Consider the following 27698-nt stretch of genomic DNA (forward strand, 5'->3'; position numbering starts at 1 on the left):
CGCTGGCCCAGGACAATCAGCGGGCAGAAAATTGGAGGGTTTGTCAAATCCGACACCTCTTCGGCCAGTGGCTTCGCTGCCGCCTGCGGATGCAGGGGTGACGTGGCCTGGCGTTGCGGCATGGCCGCGCTTGCGGCTTCCCAAGCTTTTCCAGTTCGGAACGGAAGCGGCCCGCAGGCTGGGGGGTTCGGAGGGGGAGAGGAGGTTTCTTTCTGCTAATGAGCCTTGAATATCGCAAGCGGGCAGGAAGGAAAATGTAGAGGCATGAGAAAGTAAAAATAAATCCGTCTAAAAATAACCCCCTGCGAGCACCACGGGGCCGCGCTGCGCGGTGGAGCCCCTTCCAGGGAAAGGCAGCTGCTCGGAACGTGCTGGCAGGAAACCCGAGATTTCTTGCACAGCTCCAAGAAATTTTTCTCTTCTCGCTGAGAGACTTGGCCGCGTCCTTGAGCGGCCACCTCTGCCCCCCCAGGGCGAAAAGGGGCATTTTGCGCCCAGCGGCGGGGAAGCAGAGCGGAGCCCGGGCGCGGGAGCGAGGGCACCGGTGGCACGGCGGGAGGTGACAGCCAGCACAGGGACATCCCGCCGGCTGCCGCGAACGCTCGGCAGGGACGAGCAGGCTGGAAAATTCAGATATGTTGGATTTTTCTCTATATTTAGCCCCACCAGATAGCCAGCACTGATTTCAGGGGCAAAGCTGCTGCCTCCCATCCTGGTTAATGCAAGTGGTACTCCTGGGATCTGAGCACCGATTTCCCATCGCGGTTTAAATCCTATAGCGATGTTGATTCAGTCTTCGAAGAACACAGATAAAGGCTGGTTCTCAGTTGTGGGCTGAGAGCATGCAATACTCGGAGATGTTGAGGGCACAGGTTACATTTAGGGCAATCCAATAAAGCTGTACTTTGACCTTAAAAAGACTGGGTGCAGCTGGGGAAAGGAAAAAACTAAAGCAGATCACTGTGCTTCGCAGACCTAATATTAATGCATCAAGCTAGTGCAGTGCACATATTTATTTTGTCAAACTGTCAAAAAGTGGCACCTGAGTGGTTTTATATAAAGAAGCATTAGAATCGAAAGCGCTTTGTAGCTAAAAAAATATTACCCAAAGCCCTGATATTGAATAGGATTCAAAGGCTGTGCAAATATGCACAGCAAAGGTTTCTCTGCACAAAACTTGCTTCCAAGGAGCAGGATGGAAAAGCTGCATTTTCCACTAAGTAGAAAAACCAATACTACATGATGCAACACATTGACATGGCTTCTGATGCTACCTGCATTGATCAATGGGTGTGTTGGCATATTTTTCAAAATATATAAACATCTTTTGTCCTGAAATTAGCTAATAGTTAGAGAACTAAAATTCTACTTCACAGCAGGGGCAAATTTCCCAGATGATTATTTCATATTTAAAAAGAAAAGATTAATTTTTCAAGTCCCACAGAAAACTTTTGCAGCCTCCAAGAAGAAATCACACCCCGATCCCCTTGCTTGCCACTGAGGAAAGACAAGGACCTCAAATAATCTAAAAGAACTACTTTAAGCCTGGCCAGGTCTTATTCTGGAGGAGCAAAACAGCACAGAAATGTTGCAAAGGCCCTTGAACCCTGTGCATGGCTGCAAAGGATCTCAGCAACCTGCAACAACAGCCCCAAACGGGGAGATCCAGCCCCAGTTTCGGATCTCTGAGGTCTTCAAAAAATGCAATTCCCATGCAGAGAGCAGCACACAAACTTGACAGAGCGGACAGCAACAAGACAGCAGGAGAAATGACATATTTGGGGTGAGGCCCTCTGCTCCTGCAGCTGAGCACCTCGAGCGAGCCAGCAAACCCACCACCACAGCGTCCCTCAGAGCTGAGACCAGCCGGGCTGGGAGTTGCCTTTTTGAAGGGGAGAGTGCAAAAGGATGATGCAATATTTCACCGTTAATAGCTGTATGAAGCTTTTCCATTCCAGCCGGTAACAAGTCTTTTTGAAAACCTGCCAAGAGGAGGCTGGAAATTTGACCTCACCTTGCAGAAACTTCTCAAAGAGAATTAACCTGTGGCGAGACACGAAGCAGCCCCACAGAGCACTAGCGCTGAGCCCTGTACCTGTATACAGATAGTCTGGAGCGGAGGGAAACACGTGAATACTCTGAAAAAAGAGTATTTTACATGAAAACAGATCATATGGAAATGTCTTCTCCATGCTACGTGACAGAAAAGCGGCCGGCTATGGCCTCACCTTCTGTTGAGCCAGAAAAACGAAGCGGGGCTGTCGTTAAGCTGCAGGGCAGCAATAATTTGGGGATTGCCCACCCATGCAACAATTAGCCCCAAAGCTTTCTGCCGGTTGAGAAGGGCCGCTGGGGAGTTATCTGTTCCGAGCTGCATTTCCCTCCAGGAGAGCCGGCGCAGCGCAGCGGGCGAAGGCAGGTACAGAGCACTCATTAGCTTCATTGTAATTACCCAAAACCATGGCAGGGTTTGAAGGCATTTGATCCAGTTCAGTGGCCCCAGCTGCTAAAATCCCAGCCCTGTTCCCTGCCTGGCTGTAAAAAGCTCCCTCCAGCAAGGTCTCCTGCGGACTCCTGCTGCCTGCTAGCCCACGAGCTCCACCCGCAGCCCTGGCCCAGTGAGCAGCTCCATCCTCGCGTGCCAGCCCGGCCAGGCTCAGATTCAAGCATCCACCCCAAGTCCCCAAGCCCCCTCCCAAACTCAGTGTTACTAGCTCCACAGATGACTTTTGGGGGTAAAACGGAGAACCCCACAGAGAAAAGCCTTCACAAAAGGGAGGCAGTGCTCCAGGAGGCTGGACCCTACTCATTTTGCAGGCAGGTCTCCTACCTCCTCAGGAGTGAGGGTAACCCATGGACAAACTCTTAGGATACCCGTGACGAACAGATGCCAATCCCTTGGAGCCCTCCATACAAGCGCCTGGCTTTCCTTACCCCAGCTGACCTCCTTGCCATTTCGCAGATGATTTGACATAACACTTACATCTAAGCCTTCAGATGCCTGAGCACTTCTCACAGCACCAGCTAAACACCACGCTGTTTGTGAAACCTGTAGGCGGTCTGGTGGCCTTACATGGGAGCAAACGGCCACGTGTCCCGCTGGCATACATCATCAGACACGTTCCCAGGGCTGCAGCACCTCTCACACGGGCTCCAAGCTCCATCACGCACCAGACCAGGGCACCAGGCAGCAACCCCACCAGTTACACCTCTGCCATGCAGGGACCGGGGCAGAACCCCTGCTGATCCCACCCCAGAGACAGCGCCATACTACATCCTTCCTGGTTAAAAAAAAGCATCACTGTGTCACTATCAAGTTCAGTCACTTTTCCAAGAGGGATTGCTCCCAACTTCACAGTATAAATCACCAGCGATGGAGAATATTCGTTTGTCAGGCTGTCAGGCATGGCTAGCGATACCTTCTAGCACCTTGGCGAGAGGTAGCATTTGACTGCAGGAACATACTTTGGAATGAGAAGAAGGAAATTACCCCAAATAACACCGTTTCTAGCTGTAGAGCCTGTAATGATCTCTCATCCCAACATAATACCAGTCAACTGCCACCTACTCAGTGGCCTGAAGGACCTTCCTCCACCGCCTCGGCCAGAAGAAAGGCTTGCGCTGTAGGAAGCAGCAGTGCACAGCAGCCAGCGAAGCAGGCGCTCACACCGGGTCCTGCAAGTCCCACACTGAGCCCGGCACAGCTCACAGCTCGGCGGCACGCGAGGAGACGCTGGGGCTTACCTGGTGATGATGGCAAGGTGGGGAGGGCTCATGCAGGCTCCCATGAAGAGCACCACATTCTCATGGCGGGTCTGCCGGTAAGCCATCACCTCCCGCTTGAAGGCCTTCAGCTGGTCCTCATTGTCCCGCTCAATGTCAATGAGGCGGATGGCCACCTCACCGTGCCAGCGCCCGTGAAACACCTGGCCAAAGCGCCCCTTGCCAATGAGCTCCCCGATCTCCAGCTGTTCAAAGGGGATGTCCCACTCCTGGAGGAAGATGCTGGTTTGGCTGGCCTTGCGGGGGAAGTTGCGAGCCGAGAGGAGGGAGAGGTTCATCTCTTCAAAGTCATCCTCTGACTCTTGGGCCTCCTCGTTCCCCTCCTCATTCTGCGGAGAGACAGATGGAGCTGAGCTGCCGCTCAGAGAAACCAAGCGGGTATCTCCCAAAAACAACTGAGAGGAGGTGACAGCCTGGATCCAGCTATATTTTATGCAAAGCCACAGGAAGACAGGAGCTAACATTTCTAGATTTTGCAGGGAGATGCCATGGGAGCTTGCAAACCCAGAGTTAAGTGTAAGAGAGTGACACACCAGAGCATTTTATTAATTCATCTGAAAGCAGCACTTCATCCTACCCCTTCCTAGCAGTGCTCCACTAATACCAACAGCTCCCACCACAGTGGCCCGAGATCTGCAGCCTGGAGAACTTGGGATAAGGCTGAACTTCCCTTTCCTGAGCTATATATTTCTTACAAGATCTACAGTGCACATAAAAAGTTGTGTCCTTCATCCTGGCCTTCCAGGCCTTCCTCCACACCACATTTTTAACGAATCTTATAAAATCTCACTGAACTATAAACTTGAGGAGAGGTGCGAAGCCCACGAGGGACCTTGCTGCCACTGCCTGTTTCGGAGGTGGGGCAACCCAGACGTGCGGCTGTCACACGGGCACAGAACTCGCCCAAGGGCTGCAAGTACCCTCCAAGGAAAGGCTTCTCAAGCCCCACTAGCATATTATCAAGAGTTTCAGATAAGCAGATAAATGCAGCTCATGCAGATGGCCTCTCCCTGACCGCTCTTAGTTGCTTTGACAAATAAAAACTTCATTATAGCTTGCACAAGCAGGATCAGGTCCGGCCATTAATTCAATTACCAGCGACTTTGCTGTGCAGATGCAAGTTTTATGCCTGTTTCTGTGAAATGTGCCCTGCAATGTATATAATATAAAGGCCCATTGAGCACTGTACTGAGCCTGTTGGCTCAGCGTAATTGTATCTACGCTGATGTATATATCACAAAGGTGGCAAAATGCCACAGCATCAACCGACGGTTTAACAAACTTTGCTTTCTCAAGTTTCTCTTTTGTTCTAGAAATGAAAAAAAGAGCCTGCGCTGTTGCTGGCAGCATCTTACCTCCGACGTTGGCTCCACTTCAATTTGAAGTAATGGATTTCCTTCCAAGCTGTTAAAAAAATTACCATAGTGTGAAAACAGAGCTGCCCGGCGAGCGCGTGACAGAGCGCGGAGTGGCACCGTGACGCGGGTGTCAAGTCCTACTTGCCTCGACATCAGTCTCCATCAAGACAAAAGGCAACGGCAACTGGAAGTGGCAGGCTTGCGAGGCGATTTGGGGGCACGCTAATTTGGGAGCGAGGCCCAGAAGGAACATCTGCAGGGACAGATTTACACCCAGGCACAACATCTGCAGGGAGGCATTTCCACCCTTGAGGGTCTGGGCCGAAGCACCCAGCGGTGCAATGCTGGGGCACGTGCTCGTGGTACTTTCGGTTGGTTCCCAAGACCAGATTTACCTTCTCAGTGGATGCCAGCCAAAGCGGCACGCAAGTCTGACTGGTTGCCAGAATGGAAGAAAACGGGTTTTGCAATAATTTTCAAAAAGCAGAGATTACAAAGGCCCTCTGCACAGTAAGAGCACCAGAATGTGCCCCAGCAGCAGGAGCGATTTAGCTTGCCAGCTCCTTGGGTCAAAAAGCTCCTCTTTTTGCTCACTGCTTATACAGCGCTTGCCGGTGCCACGTCTGCGACCAGGTCTCAAGGCACTCGTACGCAGCAGCTAGCAGGGACCAGAGGCAGCAGAGGGATTCGGGGGGACGATCAGTGGAAGCAGCTCGGGAGGTTCAGTGTTACGATAGCGTGCCCTCCCTGCGGGAGCTGCCGGTGAGGATTACAGGAGAGCCAGTGCTCTTCTTCCACAGCCAGGGCTCTCAAAGACACCCAGACACCATGGTCCAGTATTTCTACTCCATTGAATTCCCACTCAAGCGCTGTGAGCCGCAGGATGATTTCTTTTTGCAAGCCCTCCCATGCCACCAGCCACCTGACGCACGTGCAGTTTGTAGGAAAAGCGGCTGATCTTTAACACAGACGCTAATACCTGTCTCCAGAGTATCTCAGGATATAAAGCAGAACCTGCTTTTCAGTCCAGCCACGTCTGGACTAATGTCAGTGATTTCAGAGGGTTACTTTCAGCAGGGTAAGCTGCTGAGAATCACGTATTTTGCATATTCAGACCTTATTTTCCCCACGAAAACCTTCCAGCCCTAATTTTGACACTGTGCTTTAGATATTAGGATGTGGCAGAGTGAACTCAAATCTCATCTCATGGGTAGGACTACCTATGCTGGAGAAGACCCAGGACAAGCGTGGTGTAAATAAATCTCTCCTTAAGACTGCATTTAGTTCCTCTGTGCATTTTGATCTCTCTTTTGGCTCAGGGGAAAAAAAAAAAAAAACAAAAAAAGAGGCTTTAACTTAATCACTTTGCCATTAATTTCCATGCTGCCAGCACCCAACGCGCAGCCGCTCCGTCTCCGTCCCTCCGGCCGCCTCTCCTAGACAGACATGAGATTCTTCAGACCCCACTGACAGGTTGCCAATTCAGTGAGAGGCGTGTGGGCGATCTGGATAGAAACTACGTCTCTGTCTGGCCCGCGATCCTATCTGTTAAATTTCCAGCTTATATAATCCTTCAAAAGTGGCATTTATAAAAAGGAACAGCAACCACCCCTGAAACGCAACATCGCTGCTGGATGCTGCCAGAGCGACGTGGATAACAGTGGTCATGGAGGACCCTAGCAAACACTGGATTAAGCAGAGAAGCTCTGACTCAAACTGCTGGGAGAGCTATTCCTAGGTGCCAATTATATACTGAATTTCCAAGCTAACTTCAAAGCTGAGTGCAAAGTTTGTAACTTGAAAATGCTACAGGTAGGGCTGGGAGAACTAACTTTACTGAGATTATCTGACATGTCCCACTCAAAGACCCTGTTTTTCTGCTTCTAGTAAAAGATTAATCACTTGGGCTTTGGCTGGCACGATGCCTTCGTTAACGCTTCCCTGACGAGCTCAGGCTACCATCAAAGGCTGCAGCATGAGGGGCCAACAGCGCGAGGCGAGAGGAGGGAGAGCCACTCACATTGGGTTCGAGTTGACCGGATGGAGGACCACCTGCGGGGCTCGGGTTGGCGTCTCAGGCACCACATCTGAAAACCAGAGAGAAAACCAATCTGAAAACCTGCTCCGTGAGAGCAGGGCAGGACATGCTGCAAGGAGCCTTTTCAGGTCTGTGGCCAGCAAGTCGGCCAAGGGTGTCCAGGGAAATGCAACCCACGTTTCCAGCCAGGCTGAAAACCTGGGTTCACACCCACGTAAAACTCAGATACGCTTGGGTATAACTTAGGGCTGCCCAGCCTTGCTCTACAGCGTGTTAGTAGGACACAGTCCTGGAGCAACACGGTGTTCAAATGGCCATCCTGCGGTTGTTTTGGGGGAGAAAACCCCCATCACCCACCCCTTCCTCTGCACCAACCCAGAGGTTAAAAGAGCCCGCACATATCCCCGGCCAGGCAGTGCCAGCTCTCCGAGGGGCATCTCAGCGCACCATCTTACCAGCCTGACGAGCCTTTTGGAGAGACTTACCAGGGAAAATGAACTGCTGCTTGTATTTGTAGTAATGGGAAGCTGGAAAACAGAAAGGGAGGGTAAAAAAAGAAAGAGTCTCAGAGCCCAGCGCTGGAGAGAATCTAACCCAAGGGACACCGAGCCCAGCACCACGAAACGCATGACCAGAGTCCGGTCCCTCCTGCCAGCATCACCTGGGCACAGCCTCTCCTTACCTGCATCTCTCAAAAAACGCCTTTATTATTCCACCAAAACCCATGTGCATTTGGTGGCCAGCCAGAAAACTAAGACTCTCAACCCTCCAACAATTAGGACGTATCATAACGCAAGGAGCCAGCAGTGCAACGCAGTCCCTCACGCAGGCACTCACGGACTCTCCAAACATATTCACCGCGTGCAGAGGTTTATTTTCTCTCCTGTGTTTCCAGCGTATCCTCCTTACGCTGTTCTTTTCACTGTAAGGGCTTCAGGGTCGGGAGCAAGTGGTTTGTGCCTACGTGGATGCCGAGCCTGCCAGCAGCACTTGAGTGAGGAGAGTCACTCCGCGCCGGTGAGCTGCCCGGTCAGCTGCTGCTCTAAGTGCTGGAGATGGCTGCGGAGAACGCTTGCTGTCTATTAAAGCTTACCTCCTCTTTTTGCCAGCCTCAGCTACTACTTTATACCTGTAATTAACATTTGGAGAGTGCTGATGCAGTCTGCAAAGCCGCCTGAGAGGTTTGGCCACTCAGTGCTTATCGAAAGCCTGTGGGATTTCGGCTCCTGATAGCCCCTGGAGGATCACAGCTTCTGCCTGCGGCATCGGAAAGATGCTGCACGATGCACTTGCAGATGGAGCACGCTGCAGTTCAGCCTGAGGCAAGCCCACCCCAAGGACAGCAAAACCCCAGGCAGATACCCATCAAAGCACCAGCCTCCCCTAAATAATGCCCCGAGCTGCAGGGCCCCTCTGCACCTCTCTGTGTCTGCTCCTAAGAGTCACCGTCCACACTACAGGACGGACAAACACATTTCCCTTTCCCACGCGGAGGGACACAGCACATCTGCAGTGTTGGACCCCATCCATCTGAGCCAGGAGGGTCCCCAAAGGCAGCTGCCACCAGAGCGGAGCAGAAGTGCTGGGGTCTTGGTGGACCTCAACGGCTCTTCCCAGGGGACGGAGGACGTTAGGTGCTAGCAGCTCCCAAACCTGCATCCCGAGGGCTGATTTGCCTGGCACAGGCAGGCAGGCAGTGGGCACGGATCAGCACGGAGCTGCTGCAGCCAGCACAGCTCTGCAGGTCGGCACTGGCGGAGAAGGCACTATCCCCTCTCAAGCTTCGAGAGCCCGGAAGACTGTCCATCAGCTTTACAGCAGGATTTGTGCTTCTCTGAACTGAGATCAAAGGAGATTCAAAGGCAAATCCAGGGGGAAAAGTCATTGTATCAGTTTCCAAGCTCAAGTCCTAATCCCTAAGATGACCATCTTGATGAGGCTGCTCTGAAGCACTGAGGCCCTCCCGTGCATGAAGATGAAAGCTCACCAAGTCCTGCTGTGCATCAAACTGGCTCCCACCACAGGTTTCATGTCCAGCAGAAGAATACTAGGCTAAACTCCAAATGTTTCTTTGTTACATTTATTTTCCACATTTCATTTGCTTGCTTGAGTGCACATATTCCAGGGAAACAGCTCTCCATGTCCTTGCAGAGCTCCTCAGACATCCGCTATCTACCATCAGAGTCCAGACTTGGCACTAGGCTGACTCTGGTTTGACCAATACCAACGTTTTCATACAGGCGTGGAAATGCATTTTGTGCTTTTCTTTTTGCAAGTTGCGGATTCTACTCTGAGGTCTTGGAGCCCACTAGTGGTTTGTGGGCTGTGGCTCCAGGAGATCCTGCTCTGCTGCACCGACCCCGGGAGCAGGAGCAGCTCTGCTGCCTCGACTGCCCCCGCCAGCCGGGGGGAGGGGGGAGGCAGGCCGCCTGGGCCAGCAGCGGGGAGATTTGCTAGTTAAGTGTTACACGTACACAAGGGCTTTCTAAAAACACCGAACTACCGTTCCACATCACACAGGGGGAAAATCCCAGTGGGATTTGCAGGCTGTGCAGAAGCTCACGTTTATTCATTGCAGAGCAGACAAGCTCATTGCCGGTGCTGCACGGTTACTTCGCAGTGGACCGCCCGCGCTGCCCGTTGGGGTACCAAACGCTTCCTTACAGCCCTTTCGACACCTTCCTCTCTCCCCTCCATCATCCCACCTGAATCCCCAGCACGCTCCAGAGAGTGGGAATTTTCTGCAAGGCCATAGACAGCTTGAGGTGCCGGGCATGAGCCTGGAGACCTGAGGAGCTGTGCTGATTTTTCCCAGCTTTGGGAAATGTTTGTTACCATGGAGACGGATCCTGCCAGTCAAATCCCCCCTCTTCGGCCTCCCTCCTCCTCCTCCTTATCTAAAGGCTTGTCAAGATGGAAGGGGAGGAATCAAGAGGAGCACAGCAGAATTAACAGAGCACGAAGGCACCGTCTGGCTCCCTCGGAGAAGCGATCCCGCCCTCCTCCATCCCGAGACCTGGTAGTGCATTAATCCCGGGTTTTGTTGCCAGGAAAGAAAGCAGAGGGATCCCGACCTCACGGCTGCCATCCCATCAGAGAGGGGCAGCACCGAGGCTCAGAGACCATGGCCATGCTGGGGGTCACCGGGTCCAGCCAGCACCACAGTGCCGGTCCTTGGAGCCTCAGGGCACCAGCCTGCCGGGCACGAACCACGCAAGCAGGAACGTGAGTCCAGCCAGGGGTGCAAAGGGAACTGCCACCCTCCGCTGTTGGAGGCACAGCCCAGAGAAGCAAGGGCCCCAAATCTCAGCTTCTTCACTCCAGCCTAGAGAGGTCTCATCGTGGGATGTTTCAGCATCTCAGACGCAGGTCAGGGCCACAACTTCCCCTCTTCCTCCCATCCCCAGTCCATTTCTGGAGGGAAGCTGATGTGTTCAGGCAGAAAAGTGATGGCTGAGGAAGCCTGAAGCCCCTCTGAATCCCCTCAGTGCTTCCAAGCTGAGCCATCACCTCCAGGCAAGGGACCTTTCCTGGAGCAGCAACACTGCCCCAGGGACGTCATCAAATGCCAGCAGCACTGGGGCAGGTGGTCAGTAGATTTGTACGCCAGACGGTCTCTTCTGGCCGTGTAACGTAACCCCCGCATATCTGCTGCCTCGCCTGGCCAGTCCTGCCCTCAGCCCCGTATTTGGGAGCGATTTACAGGGCTTCTTTCACAAAGGCACCACCATGCTGACGGCAAGACTGCAAGGCATAAAGAGCATGCCACCTCCCCCGACATCTTCCTGTGAGTAATGACCCTCTGTGAAATACTTCTGCTGCCTCTCAGCCTGAAGTCATCTGGCTGCAGCTTCCAGCCACTGGCCCTCACAGTCCTCCAGCACCACAGTCCTCCCTTCACCAGGGACCAGCAGCCTGCAAATGAATTACCTCTTCCATTTTCCCTGAAAAGGCGGAGGTCTGGAAGCATCTCCTCGGCAAATGGTCTCTCCAGACCTCGGGACACAGGTAAACAGAGAAGATTCAATGGGACAAGCTAGATCAGAAACTCTCCAACATCAGCTTCTCCTATCTATCGCTCCATGTGCACTGTGACCCTGCCCTGAAAACAAGCTTGTTGGAGGTACATTACTCCAAAGATGCAGTGGAGGCATCCCAGGTTACCCTTGAAGAGGGGTAAGAACTTGCCTCCCATTTGCCACTGGGGCAACGAACACACCAGGGCACATGTCATGGACAAGTCACGCCTGGAAACTTTGGTAGCCGCAAGCGGGACAGATTGCCCACAGAGTTTGTGCGGGCTTTGACCTTGGAGGCTTTCAAGCCCAGCCTGCATAAAGCCCTGGGCAACCCGCTCTGGCCTGATGCTCAACCTGCTCTGAGCAGCAGGCTGGACCAGAGGCTCCTGGGGGTCCGTTCCAACCCCAGTTATGCTGTAGTCCTGAGCTTGGTTTTGCTGCTCTTTTTCATCTCCAGTTCTCCCCATCCCAACAAAAGTACAGGCACGCAAGTGTATCCAGCAGATCCTCACACTGAGGACACCTTGGGGGGCACAAGCCCAAGCCTCCCTCCCCAGCGCAGCTCACGCAGCGCACCTCTCGCCCGGGCCGGACATACAGGCGGAGGAGCCCAGCACACACGGTACCTGGCAAGTTGAACTGCTTCTGCTGCCGCGTGCACTGAGGCGAGGGGTGGAGGGGGGATGGCGGAGTCGCGCTGGGTGGCAGCGGCGGGGCAGGCGAGGAAGGTGTGGAAGAGGTCGTGGAGGAGGGGTTGCTGCTGGAATCCGGCTGGTAGGGCACCGGGATGTGGTCCTGCAGGAAGACAGCAGGAACAGGGAAGGAGACAGAGAAGAGAAGAGCTGGTGAGAGTGGTGCCAGCCAGCTCATCCCACCACTAGACTCTCCAGGGCTTCCAGGACGGCAAGCAACGCTCATGCACGAGCTACACCTCCGTCCACGTTGGGAGCTGCACCTCCCATGGCTTGGTCACTGCCTGGAGTAGGATGGAGGTGCACAGGAGGTACAGGAGAAGTCCCTGCCGAAAGACTGCAACGAGGAGAGTGAGCCAGGGTTGTCTCCATTGCTTTGAGCCCCTCTTAACGCACCATCCATGACACCTTGGCTGGTCACATCCCACTAAGAGCTGACGTTTCACACTTCACAGAGAACGATCAGAGCCCAGCACCAGCATTTCCCAAAGCCATCTGTGTTCATCAGTTTGCACCAAGGCCATTTCACACCAGAAATGGGGCTTCTTTGTAAGCCCCTCCGTGCTGCACACCCACAGCTGAGGGCTTCCCAAAGCCTGCCTATGTCACCAAGTCACAGCCACAAAGACCGACAGGAAGGACCCACATCCCTGGGGCTTGGTCCTTAGAGACAGCAGGGCCCTGGCAGCTTCTGTTGACCTCAGTTCAAGCCAGAAACCCAGCAGCTCACTTGGAGGAGGGCTGGGGGCTCAGTTCAGGCAGATTTGAAAGGAGCACCAATGTCCTTGGAGCACTGCACAAGCATCCTGAGACACCTTGTCATGTCCTCCTCTGGCTGGCAGATCTCGCTCTCTGTTAATCTTTCCTAACCAAGGCAGGGGAGACAGCTCTGGGGTAAATGATAATTCAGGGCAGGTTTCTAGAGAAGAGCATCTATGCCCATCCCTTTCTCTTGCTATCAGGACAACCTGCCCAGCGCCTGCTCTCTGGGGCTGACTGCAATGGTTAGGAAGGACCACCTGAGAGCAACGCAGGGGAGGAGCAGAATGTCGAGGAGGACAGCCTGCACGGCTTCAGTTGAAAGATTTTGGCAAACCACCAGCAGCAAAAAAAGCACAGCATTTGTCTGACCTCACAGCTGGGGTGGGTTTGGCAGCTACATGATGCTGACTGAGGAACCCAGGTCTCTCCCTGTCCCACCTCACAGAAACATGGTGTGAAGTGGGGACACAAGTATTTATGGGTAGGGACACCTCGCAAGAGGGGACTGTGCACCATCGATGGTGTTACATTAGACCCAAAAAGGAAAATTGAGGCCAAAATCTTGCACCTTGCTCATGGTCTTGCTGCCCAACTTGGAGACACAGCAGGGCCTGGTTTTGAGAAGCGCTGAGCACTCGACTCTCCAAAGACAGGTACTCCCACCGCGAGAGCCCAGGAAAGTTAGCAAACCTGTGTGCTCCTCCCCCAGCAGGTAACCAAGTCAGACAAAATTAGTTTTTAAATCAGCTGAGCTTTCAGGAAAACCCATGTGCAGTTTGCATATGCCATCCTGACACGCACAACAATGTTGGCTGGGTGAATTATTTTTTAAACCAACATTGGAGGCCACTAGGAGTAAAAGTTCAGTGTTATTTACAGAGCACCGGATACAGGATATGTCCACAGAAATGCTTTTAAAAAGCGCAAAGTAAGAAGGAGCCCCTGTTTCATAAAGCACATTTATACAGGAAACATTAGCCAGGATGCGAGTGCTCTGGTCAAAGCCTGAGCAGAGGCAAGACGACAATTTCTAAGCCGTTGCCAATACAGCTGCTATTATTGATCCTCCTGAGAAATAGCCTGTTGCATCCTACAATGCTATATCCAATTATATACAGCTCTTCAGATTTGTATATACATAAATACATATATATACGCACATTAGCACATATATGCATACGTACTGGTGCATACATGAGTTTCCTCTGCAGCTTTCAAAGTATAATTATATATGTATAGTTATTTTTATATATATACACACACATATACATAACTAGCATCATTATGCTATGGTTAGCGGAAGGTTAAGGAAAATAAAGCGGCTGTCAAAAGCCACCTAGCAGGGCAGTGGCAGAAGGGGAACAGGGCTGATGTCCTTGGGCCCAAGGCCTTTAGCAGGGGACTGAATAAATTCCCCAGTGCCCTCTAGTAAAGAAGAGCGCATACTACCTACATGAAACAATTCCCCGAGAGGATTTCCACTAAAACAAACAAATAGATAGATAGATAGATAGATAAATAAATAGGCAGGCATTTCCCTCCCAGGAGCTGCAGCACTGCCGCCCTGGGTCTCCTGCCAAACTTTGCCTTGTTTTGATGGGAACCCGCGGGTCTGACAACCTCTTTGACCAAGTCCCCGCCCCATCTCCTCTGGCACTAAGGATTTTGCTGTTGGAAATACTCTCCGCGGAAGGCAAGGCTATAAAATTTCACTTAAAATAAATCCACAGACTGTAATTACTATTAATGCAGTGCAGAAGAAAGAGCTCGCCAGGTGCACCGCCGGCTCTGGCTTGATCGGCTTTGCCAGGGACATGATCAAATTCTGCGCTGCTGTATGTTTGCTTTGCAACAATTTTCTTTTTTTTTAATGAAGTCTCAGGTGGTAGCAGAGAGCACAAAAAAACCCAGAAATCCAGGTTAGATTTGTCACCTCCGGAGGCTCAACAGCAGAAACGGAGCAGCACTGGGGGGACAGAAGCTAGTGCCAAAGCTCGGATCCCGCGTTATTTCAAAGCCGGTGAAGGAAACAACCTCGGCAGATGCAAAACCACCCAAAAACGCCGCCTGCCCGCGTGCGGCAGCCCTGACGCCGGGGGGTGGCAAGCCGAGGACTGCTGGAGCGTAATGTATTAGGATTACTGGAGTGTACTACGTACCAGTACACAGCTGGATTTTGGATTTTGGACAGTTTCATCATCAGGGCAAGGAGCCTGAACGCCGTATGTACAGCCGCAAGCGCAACCGAGGTCCCGGAGGCAGAAAGGCTCCAGGTAGAGCAGGGGACCAGGGCGGCACCGAGCTGCATCTTGGGCCCTGGCAGCGACCACGGCCCAGCTAACGAGCTGCTACTCAGGTAACGACCCTGCTCCTGCCCGGAGCAGCTCTGCTGCCCTCGGAGCGGCTCAGAGGGAAGGCGCTTCCCCACGGCCGAGGAGCCCACGGGAACCAGCTCAGCTCCGAATTCACTGGCCTGGGAAGGAGACGCTGTCCCCCAAGGTCTACAGAGGACAACGGATTGATTCAACGATCGATTCAGCCTCCAGCTAAGAAAGCAAATGGATGTGGCACTCTGGGGACAGACCTGCCCTGGGAAAGCTGCTTCACCTCGTGCAAAGACCATCCCTGCTGCCAAGCTCCCAGCAGCTTCGCCCAACCTCCGGCTGCGACCGGCAGCGACTGCCGCTGCTCACAAACCCAAGGCAAACGGGGCTGCGCTGGGGCCCCCGGGACCGAAGCACCCAGAGTCGAGCGGCACACAAAAAGACCACCGCCCCGGCTATTCCAGTCTCCGCTTCCCTGCTGCAGAGAGTCAACATTTGCTTGCAGCTACTTTTTTTTTTTTTTTTTTTTTTTTTTTTTAAGGCTAACAAGCAGCAGCAGCAGCACTAGCCCTTCTGTTCGGCTCTCTGGCCAGACGGAGCTGGATTTACAACCCTGCTGTGAAAAGGGCATTTTGCGTCGCCCCCCGGCCCAAGGGCTGCAGGCGCCACGGCCGAGGCCAGGCTGGAGAGGTGCCCGCGGCCCCGCAGCGAGCGCGTGCCAGCAGCAGCCCGGGAGCTCGAGCCACGGCCAGCCCAGGGCAGGGCTTGCACCCCGGCTTCGGTGCCGCGGGTGTTCACGGGCAAGCGGGGGCCGAAGAACTGAGAAAAGCCACGGAGCTGCTGGCAGTACGGGGCTGGTTCGCCTTGTGCAGCAGCTGGGATGGGGCTTTGCACCATCCATGCGGGAGCAAAACCTTATCCGTGCTGGAAATCCCGGTGCACCACAGGGCTGTGGATACGCCAGGTTTGGGTATCTCGGCTTGAGCTTTACAAGCCCTAACCCACCAAGAACACACCTCTGGTCGCTTTTAATGCAGGTTATTGCATTTAACAGGTTTGCTGCTATGCCGAATAGCAGCCTACCCTCTGGAAATCTCCAAAAAAAGCTTAGAGGCACCGTGTCTCACCCGATTCACCGCTCCGCCGGTGCGGAGTTAGGGTCGTGCTCGCTGGACGCAGCGCCCGCGTCCGCTCCTCGAGCCCGCCAGCCCCTGCAGCCCGTCCCCGCGTGAGCAGGACCCGCGGGACAGGGCGACGCGCCTCTTACCTTGTTGATCTTGTTGGTTTTGGGAAGCGTCTGGCTCACGTGCAGGTCCGAATACCTGGGCGGCTTCCGTACGGGGTTGTTGATATCGCAGGGCACGGACTCGGTCCGGACTAACCTCGCTGCATTGAGACGGGAGAAGGGGAAAGGGATTGAGAGGGGGGAGAGAGAAAGCGAGAGATCAAAGCTTTCGGAGGATGCTCGGGGCAGGAGCGCGGGTCACTGCGCAACAGCCCAGCGCTCCAAAGCCAGCCTGGCGTCGCTAAGACATTTCCAACCGATCCCCCAAGTCGCCTCCGGGACGTCTCTGCTCCGCAGCCGCGTGTCTGCGGGCTCCGCGCATGCAAAACGCCGGCTGGAGCTTGACGGCACTCGCGTTTCCTCCCGCGCTGCCCTGAGACCTGCCAAACGCCCCGCGGCGGACGTAAAGCCCCGCGGCTCCGGCGGGATGCAAACCGCACGCCGAGGCAGCCGAGCGGGAGAGGAGCAGGCGCTAGGCACCGCAGACATCCCGCAAGGCTAGGAGCAATTGATTCTGGCGAGCGCTCGCACGCCCGGGCAAGCAACACCAGCCGCCGGGGCGAGACGCGCTCCTCTTCCTCGCGCCGGCTCCCGCAGCCGCGCGGAAACTACTCTGCAAACCTTTTCTTTGCAAGTCTTTCCTTTGCAAATTTGCTTTGACGTTTCTTTGCCCTCGGCCCCATGCTGACTGGGGGACGAGGTGTTTTGGAGCTTGTTTTGGGCCTCCCCAAAGCCCCCCGCAGTCCTGATGGCCGAGGGAGGCAGCGGAGGCTCAGCCTCCGTTTCGGCTCCTCCTGGGAGCCCGTCACCAAGCCGCGGCCGCCGGAGCCTCTCCGCTCCCGTTTCCAGCAGGGAAGCGGCAGAGCTGGGCAAAGCCGAGCTCCGTGGCTGCCCTCCCGCCCAGCAAACCCCACAGTCCTCCGTCGCGACGGGCCTCGAAGCACCTCCCGCCAGGCCGGCATGGGAACCGCCGGCGCGGGAGCTGATCGGAGCGGGATGCGCCAGCTCCAGCCCCTGCCACCCCAGCTGCCTCCGAGCACGGGCTGCAAGCGATCCCGCGGCTCGGCTGCTCTCGGCGCTGGGGAACGGCCCCAAACCATCACCGCACACAGAGCTGAGGCTTCGCGGCACGGGCTGCCACCGGGGAGAAGTTGGCCCCACTCTGCACCAGCTAGGTCTTGCGAGGGGTGACAAACGTAATATATATTCCTCGTTTTGATAACGGCAATACGTTCTTAATAAGCAGGTGCTATTTAATGTACACCGGCAGCCTGAACGCACCAAAACCAAATGCACGTTTTTGCAGTCCGGGCTGAGCGCGTCTGCCCCGGGCAATCGCAGCCCCGCTTTGCCGCCGGAGCGGGGAGCGCCCGGCCGAGCTCTGCGAGAGAAGAGGTGCGAAGCGACGGCCCATCCTCCTGGCGCCGCGTCTCTGTCCTGGCCCGCTTCCGCTCCGTCCGGCTGCGCCGCCCTCCCGGAGCGGGCGCCGGGAGCCTCCGAACCGGGAACGAGCCGGGGCCCGCATGCACCGCCGGCGGCAGGGCCGGTCGCGGGGGGCCACGCTTCCGCCCAGGCCGGCTTTCACCGGTAGCGAAAGGCTCAAACCTGTTGCACTTACCCCGTGCTGTGGGGAATCTGAAAAGGAAAGGTGGCAGGGGGAGGGTGGGTGGAAGTGGTTTGGGATGCAAATCTGCCTCGCACCGTACGGCTCGTCTCCCTACAAGCGGAAAAGATGGTGGGTAACATTTTTCGCAAAGCGCCCGAGCGCTTCGGGAGCCTAAGGCCCGTTGGCTGCCAAGAGGCTTCGGGCTCCCGAGTCCCTCGGGTGCTTTCGAAAAGGCTCCCTGGCGAAAAGCTCCTGGAAGGCAGAGCCGGAGAAAAGGTCCTCACCTCCGCGGTGGATGATCAGCAGGTGACACGGTGGGGCCTCTTTGGTGCATTTGTTGTGGCACTTGAGCCTGGCAGGAAACAAGAAAAAAAAAGAAAAAGAGAAGAAAGCAGTGAGGAAAGAGGTGGAAGGTGACCCACAGCATCCTGGTGCAGCAGCAGGGTCCGGCCACAGGGGCTTCGAGCATGCGAGCACTGCTGCAGCCAGAGGCACCTTCTGCAAGGAAGGTGACTTGGTTTATTATTCTTATATTGCAGAGCCCTGTTTGCTCACCACCTGGACGGTCCCATGAGCAAACCCTCCCCGACCAGTTGGATTTTGGTGCTTTCACGTGAAAAGACCCGTGTTCTCCGTTAAGGAGGCCACAGCTCCCGGCAAGACCCAGCAGAGCTGTTGGTCCACTGTTGGTCCAGCTGCAACCAAAGACCTCAGCGATGCCCATGTCCCCACCGCGGGGTGGTAGGACACGTGTGCCTCCCCAAAGGGCACCGCTTCGGCTGGGTCTTTCCATTCCCCTGCTGCCAGGGGAGGCGAGAGGCCAGCGAGGCCGAAGAGATGCCTCCTCCTCCTCCGGCCAAACCCCACTGCCCGCTCCCAGCCCGAAGGACGTCCAAAATCGTCGTCTCTGCCAGCCCGAGCCGCAACAAAGGCGGCAGAGCTCCGCGCGTGGGGAAAGACCTCGTCGCTGTTTCCTCCTGACCGGCGGCTAACGCTGGGTTACGCTTAATTAAATCCCAGCGCGGCCGAGGGGAAGTAGCCGGTTACCCCGGCTCCCCTCTGGCTCCCGATGAATCCCGGCCATTGTGGTGCTCCTTCGAGCTTTATTACCAGGGCACTTAACAAAAATAATGAGGCCATTTAAAGCCACCGTTGTTTCATTTAATATTCTGCAGAGCCGCTGCTTCTTTCACGGAGCCGGGGCAGGAGCCTGCGGAGGGCTTCACCCCCGGGTCAGGCATAGAGGCATCAGCAGGCTCCCGCGGCCCCCAAACGCTTCTGTTTGCTCCTAATTAGGGATGTAAAAAAGCCCCCCCCCCCCGCCCCCGGGGAGCAACAGCGGGGGAAAAAAAGGCAAAAATCAAAAAGGGATTCAAAAAAACAAGTGCAAAGTGTGGAGGAAAAAAAATAAGGCAGATACAAGTCAATGAGCTGGGTAATGAAACTTCGGGAGCTGCGCTGTAGCTTTTATTATAAAGCCCTTCCTAGAGGAAAGCGCAAAGATTAATTTGGTATTTGAGGCTTGGGAGCTTTTTATTTTGGGCTGTTTGTTTGTTTTACCTGCTTTTTTCCCCCTCCACTCCCTTTCTCGTTAGCTGCAGCAAAGTCACGCAGTGTAAACCCTTTGCGCTTGCCCTAACTCTCTTAAAAACCGCGGGATTTATCTGGTTTTGCCTGGGCGATGACAGTGTCCCCCGCGTCGCCTGGCTCTGAGCACCCACCCGGTGCCGGGGCGCAAGCAGAAAACGGCCTTCAATTCCCAAGAAAATAAGGGCTTTTCTGAAAATTACTTAAAAAAAATAATAAATTTTTATTTTAAAAAGCAAAGCGTTTGGTAACATGACTTCAAAGAAACCTCACTGTAACCGTGCCCTACCCGTGCCTCTCTGGCAGGGGTTTAAGTGCCCCTGTGCTAACTCATCAGCGTTTAACCAGCAGCACCAGCGGTCGTCACCGTTTGACGGCTAATGCACTCGCCGACCGACTGCCTGTTCCCAGCATCGCTCCGAGGAGGGGAAATCGCGTCGCCAGCAGCAGTTTTAGCAAATGCTGACGCCTGCACCATGACGCCGGGTAGCAGAGGGGCTGCTCTGCGTTTAAAGCGCTATAAACGGCAGCAGCATCTGGCTCGCCGTCCTTCCACGTCCTCCCCAGCTTTCTGACCTCTCCAGGCGCCCCTTTCCCCCCCAAACCACGTCTCGGCGGCAGTTTGGGGTGGGGGGGGACATCGCCACGCTCTGCACCTGCTTTTGCCCCAGGGGTGCAGGTGGCAGAGGCAGCCCGGAGCAAACCCCGCGCCCAGGCTGCCTTCACCCAATTCTGCACCGCGAGACGGGCGTCTTGTTAAAGCAATCCTCCCCGCTTCGCGGCGCCGACGTACTTGCAGTTTTTGCACTTCAAGCCGAACAGCATTCCTTTGCCGCAGACGGTGCAGGTCTGCGACATCCAGTACTTGGTGGAAAACCTGCAGGGAGAAACAGGGAGAACGGCTAAGGGCAGGCGCACACGCTCCTCGGCACCACCGGAGCCGGTCCCGGCTCATCCCTGCGTTATCACACCCCAAAACCAGCCCTGGGGTCCCAAAACACCGTCTGGCCCCACATCATGGCTGCTTCCAGCGCTTTTCCTCCATGCTGAGGATGAGGAAGGGCACCGAGAGGGCAGGGGGGATCTGCTGCAGGTCGGCACAGTGGTCGATAACGCGTGGCCTTTTTTTTTTTTTTTTTTTTTTTTATTAAATCGACAGCGCCTGGAGCCTTATCTAAAGTGCATCCGAGTGGAGATGGAATTTAAATGGGCTTCGAGGACGGGGCGGCCGGGAGCAGGTCCGGGTGCCCCCGGCACCCTCCGCCCCACCACAGGAGGAAGGCAGGCGCTTATCGCCCTGCCGCGGGGTTCAGCTCCCGAAATTGCCCGCAGCAGGGCAGGGCCTCGGGCACTGCTGGTCCGAGGAGCCGAGGAGAGGGGCACCCATCCCACGGGGTCACCCTACCTGTGTTTTATCGAGTTGCCGAGGTCGCGACGGGGGATCTGCGGGGACCAGCGAGGCACTGACAGCGTATCTGCGGGGAGACGGGACGGGAGGGGAAAAGTCAGCGTTAACACAGAACAAAGCAGGAATTTGCCCTCTCCGGCGGGAGCTGAGGATGCGCGAGAGGCTTTGCCAGACCTTTCCCTCGCCGGGGCATCCGTTGGGCAAAGCCTCCCGCGGGCAACGGGCCTCGGCGGGAAGCAGGGGCTCCCGCGCCCTCAACACCCGCTTGGGGCCAGGGGCCCCGCTGCCCCGGAGGGGTTCGTGCGTGGACACACGTGTACGTGCACACGCGTGTGGTCTCTGGCCGACGGGGCGTGCAAACCTATCAGAGCCCCTTGGCGGTTTCCAAAGAGGCGGCGAAGCCGAAACGGCAGCCGCGTAGTTTCTTACTAAGACATCAAGGCAGCGGCAGCGCTCACAGCCGAACAACAAGCCGCGCACCAGCCTCCTAGAAGCCAGGTTAACTCCTGCTCAAAGGGAAGATGGAAAATAAAAAGCAGCCCTTGGTGCTCCCCTTCCAAGGGAAAAGGGAGGAGAACGGGTAAGGAGAACAGCACCTGCGACGCCGGCAGATCCCTCACCAAATTTGCTCTCGATATGAGCCCCGCGAGCGGGGAGGAGCGCTGTTTGCTTTAATATCCGACTCAATATCGCGGGCCGGAGCGCGTTTTAATTGCCCTCTCTCGCTGAAGGTTACATTTGCATGCCGCCTCCCGCGCCGCGCGCCCCTCGGCCCGACCTCTCCTAAGTCTTTGCAGCACCAGAAAACGCCCGGACATCAAATAGGTCTCGAGTACATCACGACAGGCAGCGGCTCCCGCTCCACCGCTCCTTGATGGGACAAACCATCCCATCGCCTTATGCTCCCCGGGTTTCCCGGCCCCGTTTGCCCCTCAGGCCTCAGTGGTCTATTAAGGAGGCTCCTGCTTCCCAAACGGCTGCGGACCCTCGGCCCGGGCTCGGAAGCGGCCCACCGGTGCGATGCGCCGCACTCTGCAAAACGGCATTTGCTCATGGGTAAATCACATTACGCAAATAAAATCCACCACCGCCAGCCCTTGCTGAACGCACGGGTGAGACCAGCTCCTCTCCCCGAATTAAATTACAACCTCTGCTGCATCATCCACATTTTATTCCCACTAACTTTCAGCTGCCCTCAATTAAATCCTGCCGGCGCAGGGAGGGGGAGATGCAGAAAGATGGCTGAGGCTTTTAATTACTTTCTAAACATGCTCGGTGCAACATTTATTACAGAGTATCGGGGATTTTAACCTCCTAACCCAAACGAGACCGACGTGATTCATGGCTTATTATTTTCCTTGCGGTGAGCGATCCATGCAGAATCGGCGATCGCGGCAACCGAGCGGCTGGTTGCAGCAGGGGGAAAACGACCGAGGCGGCGGCAGGAGGGCGCAAAGCTTCCGCTCACGGCCCCGACCTCGATCGGAGATTCCCCCTCTCATCCACATGCGTGGAAGGCGTCCGAACGGCCGCTTCTCCGTGCCCAACATTCACCCGGGGCCACATCCCCACTGCCCACATTTGAGCTATGCTCTCGAGGATGGAGACGTGCAGGGGGACCGGCCCCGGGCACGGGAACACCGGCCAAAGCGCCCGGGTGAGGGGCTTCACAGCAAGGAGCAAACGCTGCGCCGGGCTCCTCCATCTCCCTTGGCTTCTGGCAGCCACATGCCAACAGGGCAGAGGGGAATTTTATTATTAATAATATGATGCTGCATCCGCCACGTGCTTCCAAGAAGGGCGACTGGCAGGGAGGACCAGGGCACGCCGGGGACCAGCAGCGCGGCGGAGAAAAATGAGGTGTTCATCCAAAGAGGCAACCAAGTGCAAACACCCTCCAGAGCTTCCCAGTCCCCGCATTGCCCCCGGCCCTTTTCCCAAGCCGTGCCTGTTTTCCAGCCCCATTCCCAAGCAGCACGCAGCTTGCCGGGAAAGCTGGCTGCTCGCGGGTGTCCGCGTGGGACCCCACCGCCCTGCACGGGTCAGCGCGGGGGGAGAAGGAGCAGCTCCGGGGCAGCAGAGCCCAGCGCCGCCGCTCCGAAATCGCAGCCAGGCGGGATCAGGAGACCCTGGGGCTCTTTGAAGCGTGACACCAGCCTCCTCACGGCCCTTTCCCGACGGCAGCTCCCTGAGCCGCATTAACGAGCCTGAGCTGCCCCTCCGCGATTGATGTTTGCTGACCTCCCCGCGCCGGGCACCCTTCATTACTTATACCTTTATCGCCTGCAACCTCATTTCCAACTCCAAAATCAGAGCTTTTTCAGCCCAAGTTCCCCTCACACAAGTCCGTGAGTGCAGTTTTGGGGATTTTTTTTTTTTTTTAATTCCCTGTTCTGCAGCCAAGTTGTCGTTCCCCAGGGAAGCATGATGGGGGCCGGGAGCGGTCCCCGCACAGGGCCGCATCCCGGGGGTTGGTGCTCACAGACGAGGTGCTGCGTTTGCAAAACCTCCGAGCCGCATCGCCATAAAAGCCCGCAGCCCGGCACGGCCCGAGCCGAGAGCAGAAAAGCGACAACTTGTGCTAGGGAAGAGGCTGCCCATGGCCCAGCAGGTCCCACTGCAGCTGGAGCCGGCGGATCCACATTTCCAAACTGGATCCAGCTCCAGAGACCCCTTCCCACAACAACTGCCGCTGCGTGAATAAAGCCGGTCACCCACCACCAGGCACAAAAAAATCTCATTCCTGCTTTCGGGAGCAGCTGGACTGGGCCATCCGCAACCCCACATCCAGAAGAGGAAGAAATTCCTCCACTGTGGTCGGCCAGAAAGCCAAAGCCGCGAGGAGAGGGAAGGTGCTCCGGTTGCGATCGCACTGGGAATCGAGCCGCCGGCTCGGCAAAAGGGTTAAACAGCACCGGAGCTGGAGGCGATGGTTCCCGCGGGGGCGAGGGGCCGGCACGGCCGCCCGGCACTCGCGAGAGGCGGCTGGCAAAGGCCGCGGCTCCTGCTCCGCGCGGCACAGTTTATCCTTAAGTCAACAGCCTGCGCTTGACGGGGATCAAGCGCGCCAAGAGCAGGGAGGAAGGGGCCGGGGCGGCGGGTGACAGCCGCACTCGGCGCCTCTCTGACAGCGGCCGCGGCACCCCGGTGTCACCGGTGACAGGCAGCGGTGACAGCAGCGCGGGCGCTGAGCGGCACGCGTGCGTGCCAGGGTGACGGGGGCAGCGGCGCCGGTGCAGCACAGCGAGCGCCTGGGCCGTGACGCGCCGCCCCGGCTTCCCGCTCTGCTGCACGGCACCCATGGGCGCCCCACGCGAGACGTCCCCCGCCACCCCCGGGTGGCCCTGCAGCACGGCCAGGGCCTGCCAGGACGGGACGAGCGAGCGGTTCCCCCACGCCTGCACCCTTCCCAATTACCCCTCTGGGCTTACAAGCCCGAAGAGACCCGGCAACAGCCCGGCACTGGGGCAGGACCAAGGGCATCTTCACCCGCAGGCTGGCTCTCACCCAGGAGGCCCCGCGGCATTGCCCCCGCCACCCTCGCACAAACAGCCCCAAATCCTTTCGGATACCAGTTAAGACACTTATTCCTTGCTTCCCCTCCAGGGAAACCTGGCGGAAGCAGTGACCCGCCAAGGCGGACCACTCGGTCTGATGGGCTCTGCTCCGAGCATCCCCATCCCGGGCATGCAGAGAAGGAGCCAGAGCTCTGCCGCTTCATCATTTCCATCTCCCAACCTCCCTGGGGACAGCAGGGGTAGGATGAGGACGGAGGAGAAGTCCTGGGGGCTCAGCAAGCCCCCAGCACCTTCCCCAAACCCACCCGGAGCATCACTCCCGGCCAACAGGGCAAGGGTGCTCCAGGCACCGTGAGGACACCACCACTCACCTACCGCCCCAGAGCCAAGGTGGGTGCCCTGCTCTTTCGCCAAAAAAAGCAGTTGCCCCTGAAGTCATTTCAAAGTGCATCGAATTGTATCCATTGCGGTTGCATTTTGGCATGCTACCCGCCCCCATTCCCTCTGCTGGCACCTTGCTGGGTGCCCAGGGAATCTGTACGAATTTGCTATCCATCACGGTGACAGCCAGATAAACAAACCCTCCTCCTCCTACTACAATAAACAATGCGAGCCTATTTCAGCATTGTGAATGGGACGGAGAAAAGTGATGGGAGTAAACTTGGAAAGAATCCCCGGCATGACTCATCGCCATGCCGAGGAGCAACAGTGGGACTCCGTACTTGGGCAGCACCTTGGACGCAGGGCTGGAGGTCTGCTCGTGAGGCTGCTCCTGCGGGGGGTCTTCACGCAAGACTGCTCTACAGCCAAACCACCAGCCTGGCAAAACGCTTGCTCTGGGCTAGTGATCACTATTCTCACTCCACCACGACCAGATCATGTTGCCAGCAAAACCTAAAACCATCTCTGAGTAGTGCAGCCCACATGCCAACCAGCTCATCTCAAGGACAGCTCTTCATGGCCCAGTTGCTCCAGGGGCCAACTGCCAACCACTGGCTCTCGTGTGTGCTATGGGTCTTGACCCCAAACACTGAGGCCAGTTCTCCTAGGGACTGCCTTCGCCTTGACCTCACTGCAGATGCAGAGCCCTCCCTTGCAAAGGGAGGAAGGACCATCCCCAAGGTGGGCCCACAGCTGGGGAACAGCCATTCTCGTGAGTCAGGAATGACCACAAACGGGAGGCCCTGCGAGACAACAGAGGAAAGGCCACCACCTACATTTCTGCCGCATCTTCCCAACCAAACAACCTCCATCCTCAGAAACGCAGCTTGTGCAGACATTATCCATCAGGAGCTGGCGCACTTGGATGCCACAGCCAGCCCATAATCACCTTGCTGCCCATCACCAGGCCTCGGTGGCCAGACATGGCCGAGGAGACTTTTCCACGTCCAGCCCCCACAGTACAGCCCACGGGGAGGGCCCCACTGGGAGGACAACAGGAAAGCCAGCTCCATCCCCCCCCCCGCAAGAGAACATTTCTACCTCAGCTCAGGGTCCCCACCCTGACGCCAGCACAAAACGAGGCAGGCCCAGCTCCGCGGGGAGTGAAATCCCAGCTCTGAGCACTCTGTTAGCAACAGATGTGCGATCCGTGAGCTGGGACAGGACTGCTCACGTGGCTTCTGTTACTACTGCAATAACCTTTTTTCTTTCCTAGTAGGAGGGATGGACGTTTCCTTCTCCTCCACTGCAACAAACCTGTCTGCGGCCACCGGGCAGTGACACCAGACCGACATGCTATAAACCAGACGCCACACTCAACTCCCTGAACAAAAACTGCACTGGAGCGAGAAAATTGTGATAAGCAGAGCCAAGACATGGTCATGAGCCGTTCCTCGAATCGTGCCAGTGCCGGCACCCATCATCCAGACCCGCACCATGGGTGGTGAGGAAACCACATGCCAAAGACAGGAGCCTTCTCCCCACACCAGTGGTCATCAGAGATGCTGGAAGAGCTTCATGCCCAGAGAGGCACCCAAGGGTGCAGGCACCCTCGGCAAGATGCCTCAGACCCCGGCCAAGGAGCGTGGCCTGCACTCAGGAAGTGCCAGGCCTCGGGCCAAAAATAGACACGGCCTGGACATCTCCAAACAGCAGAAAAAAGCAGCTACAGTAATGCTTAGAGCACTAGCGTTTGTCTTCTCCTCAACAGGGGCAGAAGGAAGCTTGCCGATGCAGAAACGAAATCACAGCCTTTGCCCGTCAGCTCATGAAAAGCAGCCGGGGTGAACGAGGCAGAGCTGTTCCCTCTCCAAATCTCTCCCCAGTAAAAAACAGAAGCCACTTGATAATAATGGCAGTTCATCTTTGCGGCATGACAATCCTATTTATATAGCCGGAATGTCACATTCAGTCACTTCACCGGCTTAAATGCTCGTACTGTGATTTTTTCCCCCCGTTCGGAGCCTTGCAGGGTCAATTAGGCTTAAACAGACAGAGCCGTATTCTTCCTGCTCGACATAACATCACCGGAATAAGAAATCCTCCAGACTTGGGAGGTGACTTTGGCAGCGCCTTTCCGCAGCACTGCTGTTGGGAGCAGCCCAACGGCAGGTCCATCGTTACAGATGCTGAAACGTTGCAAACCCGCCCGCCATGCACGATGGGGCTCCGACCTGCTTCGGGGCAGCCCACGCCAAAACAGCCGGGCCTCGGCCGTGGCCAGCTGCCTTTGCTCCACTCGGCCAGAGTTGGAAAAATCAAAGCTGCTGGCAGAGGAGGTCCAAGCAGGACTTACCATCAGGTGCAAATGCAGCCACGCAAGTGTTTGCGCAGGGTGTGCTGGGTGCCTTTCCGTGGGCGCAAGGGCAAACAGGACAAGCTGAGGGAGAAGAAAGCCACTGATGGTCACTAAACACAAAAAGCTACCTCTGACTCCAAAAGTCCCCTGCCAACAGCAGGTCAGGCTGGGACATTGTTAGGGGGAAGGCTCACATAGGTTTGTCCTGTTCTCACTCTTCCTCAAGGAACTTCCCTGAAATGTTTTTCTCATCCCCCCTGCTCCTCACACCAGCATCAGCTCTTGGACGACACAGAGGAGCAACAGATACCTGAGACGCGAAAGCTGCTTCGTGTTCAGCCAGAGGCAAGGCTCAAGACTTCTCCGGGCTAGATCCACCAGACATTAGCAGCTCTCCAAATCCCTCCTCTCAGCCTGCGACGGGCTGCCAGGCCTGCCCCACCGCCAGCCCTGTGCAGGGCTCTTTCGCAGCAGCTCAGGGGACCAGCGAACAGCTCAAGCAGCACTGGTGGCATTTCAGCACTTGCAGCTTGCTTGGCCACCACTGCCTGACAGCCCTAAACGCCAGGAAGACAAGG

The 27698-nt window shown here is 56.1% G+C and overlaps 1 protein-coding gene across 1 annotated transcript in view; it reads right to left on the bottom strand.

The window, feature by feature from the left end:
• Nucleotides 1-27698, bottom strand: part of KSR2 (kinase suppressor of ras 2) — a 91427-nt gene that overhangs the window by 29853 nt on the left and 33876 nt on the right. The window contains exons 6-15 of the mRNA XM_064522327.1: nt 20860-20929; nt 20248-20331; nt 18152-18219; nt 17880-17978; nt 16244-16362; nt 11825-11993; nt 7665-7706; nt 7162-7228; nt 5139-5187; nt 3745-4112 (exon numbers count right to left, since the gene is read on the bottom strand). Of these exons, the coding sequence (XP_064378397.1) occupies nt 3745-4112; nt 5139-5187; nt 7162-7228; nt 7665-7706; nt 11825-11993; nt 16244-16362; nt 17880-17978; nt 18152-18219; nt 20248-20331; nt 20860-20929 (1135 nt within the window). The remainder of the gene's footprint in view (nt 1-3744; nt 4113-5138; nt 5188-7161; nt 7229-7664; nt 7707-11824; nt 11994-16243; nt 16363-17879; nt 17979-18151; nt 18220-20247; nt 20332-20859; nt 20930-27698) is intronic.

This window comes from Dromaius novaehollandiae, chromosome 17 (assembly GCF_036370855.1).
Source record: "Dromaius novaehollandiae isolate bDroNov1 chromosome 17, bDroNov1.hap1, whole genome shotgun sequence".
Taxonomy (NCBI): Eukaryota; Metazoa; Chordata; class Aves; order Casuariiformes; family Dromaiidae; genus Dromaius; species Dromaius novaehollandiae.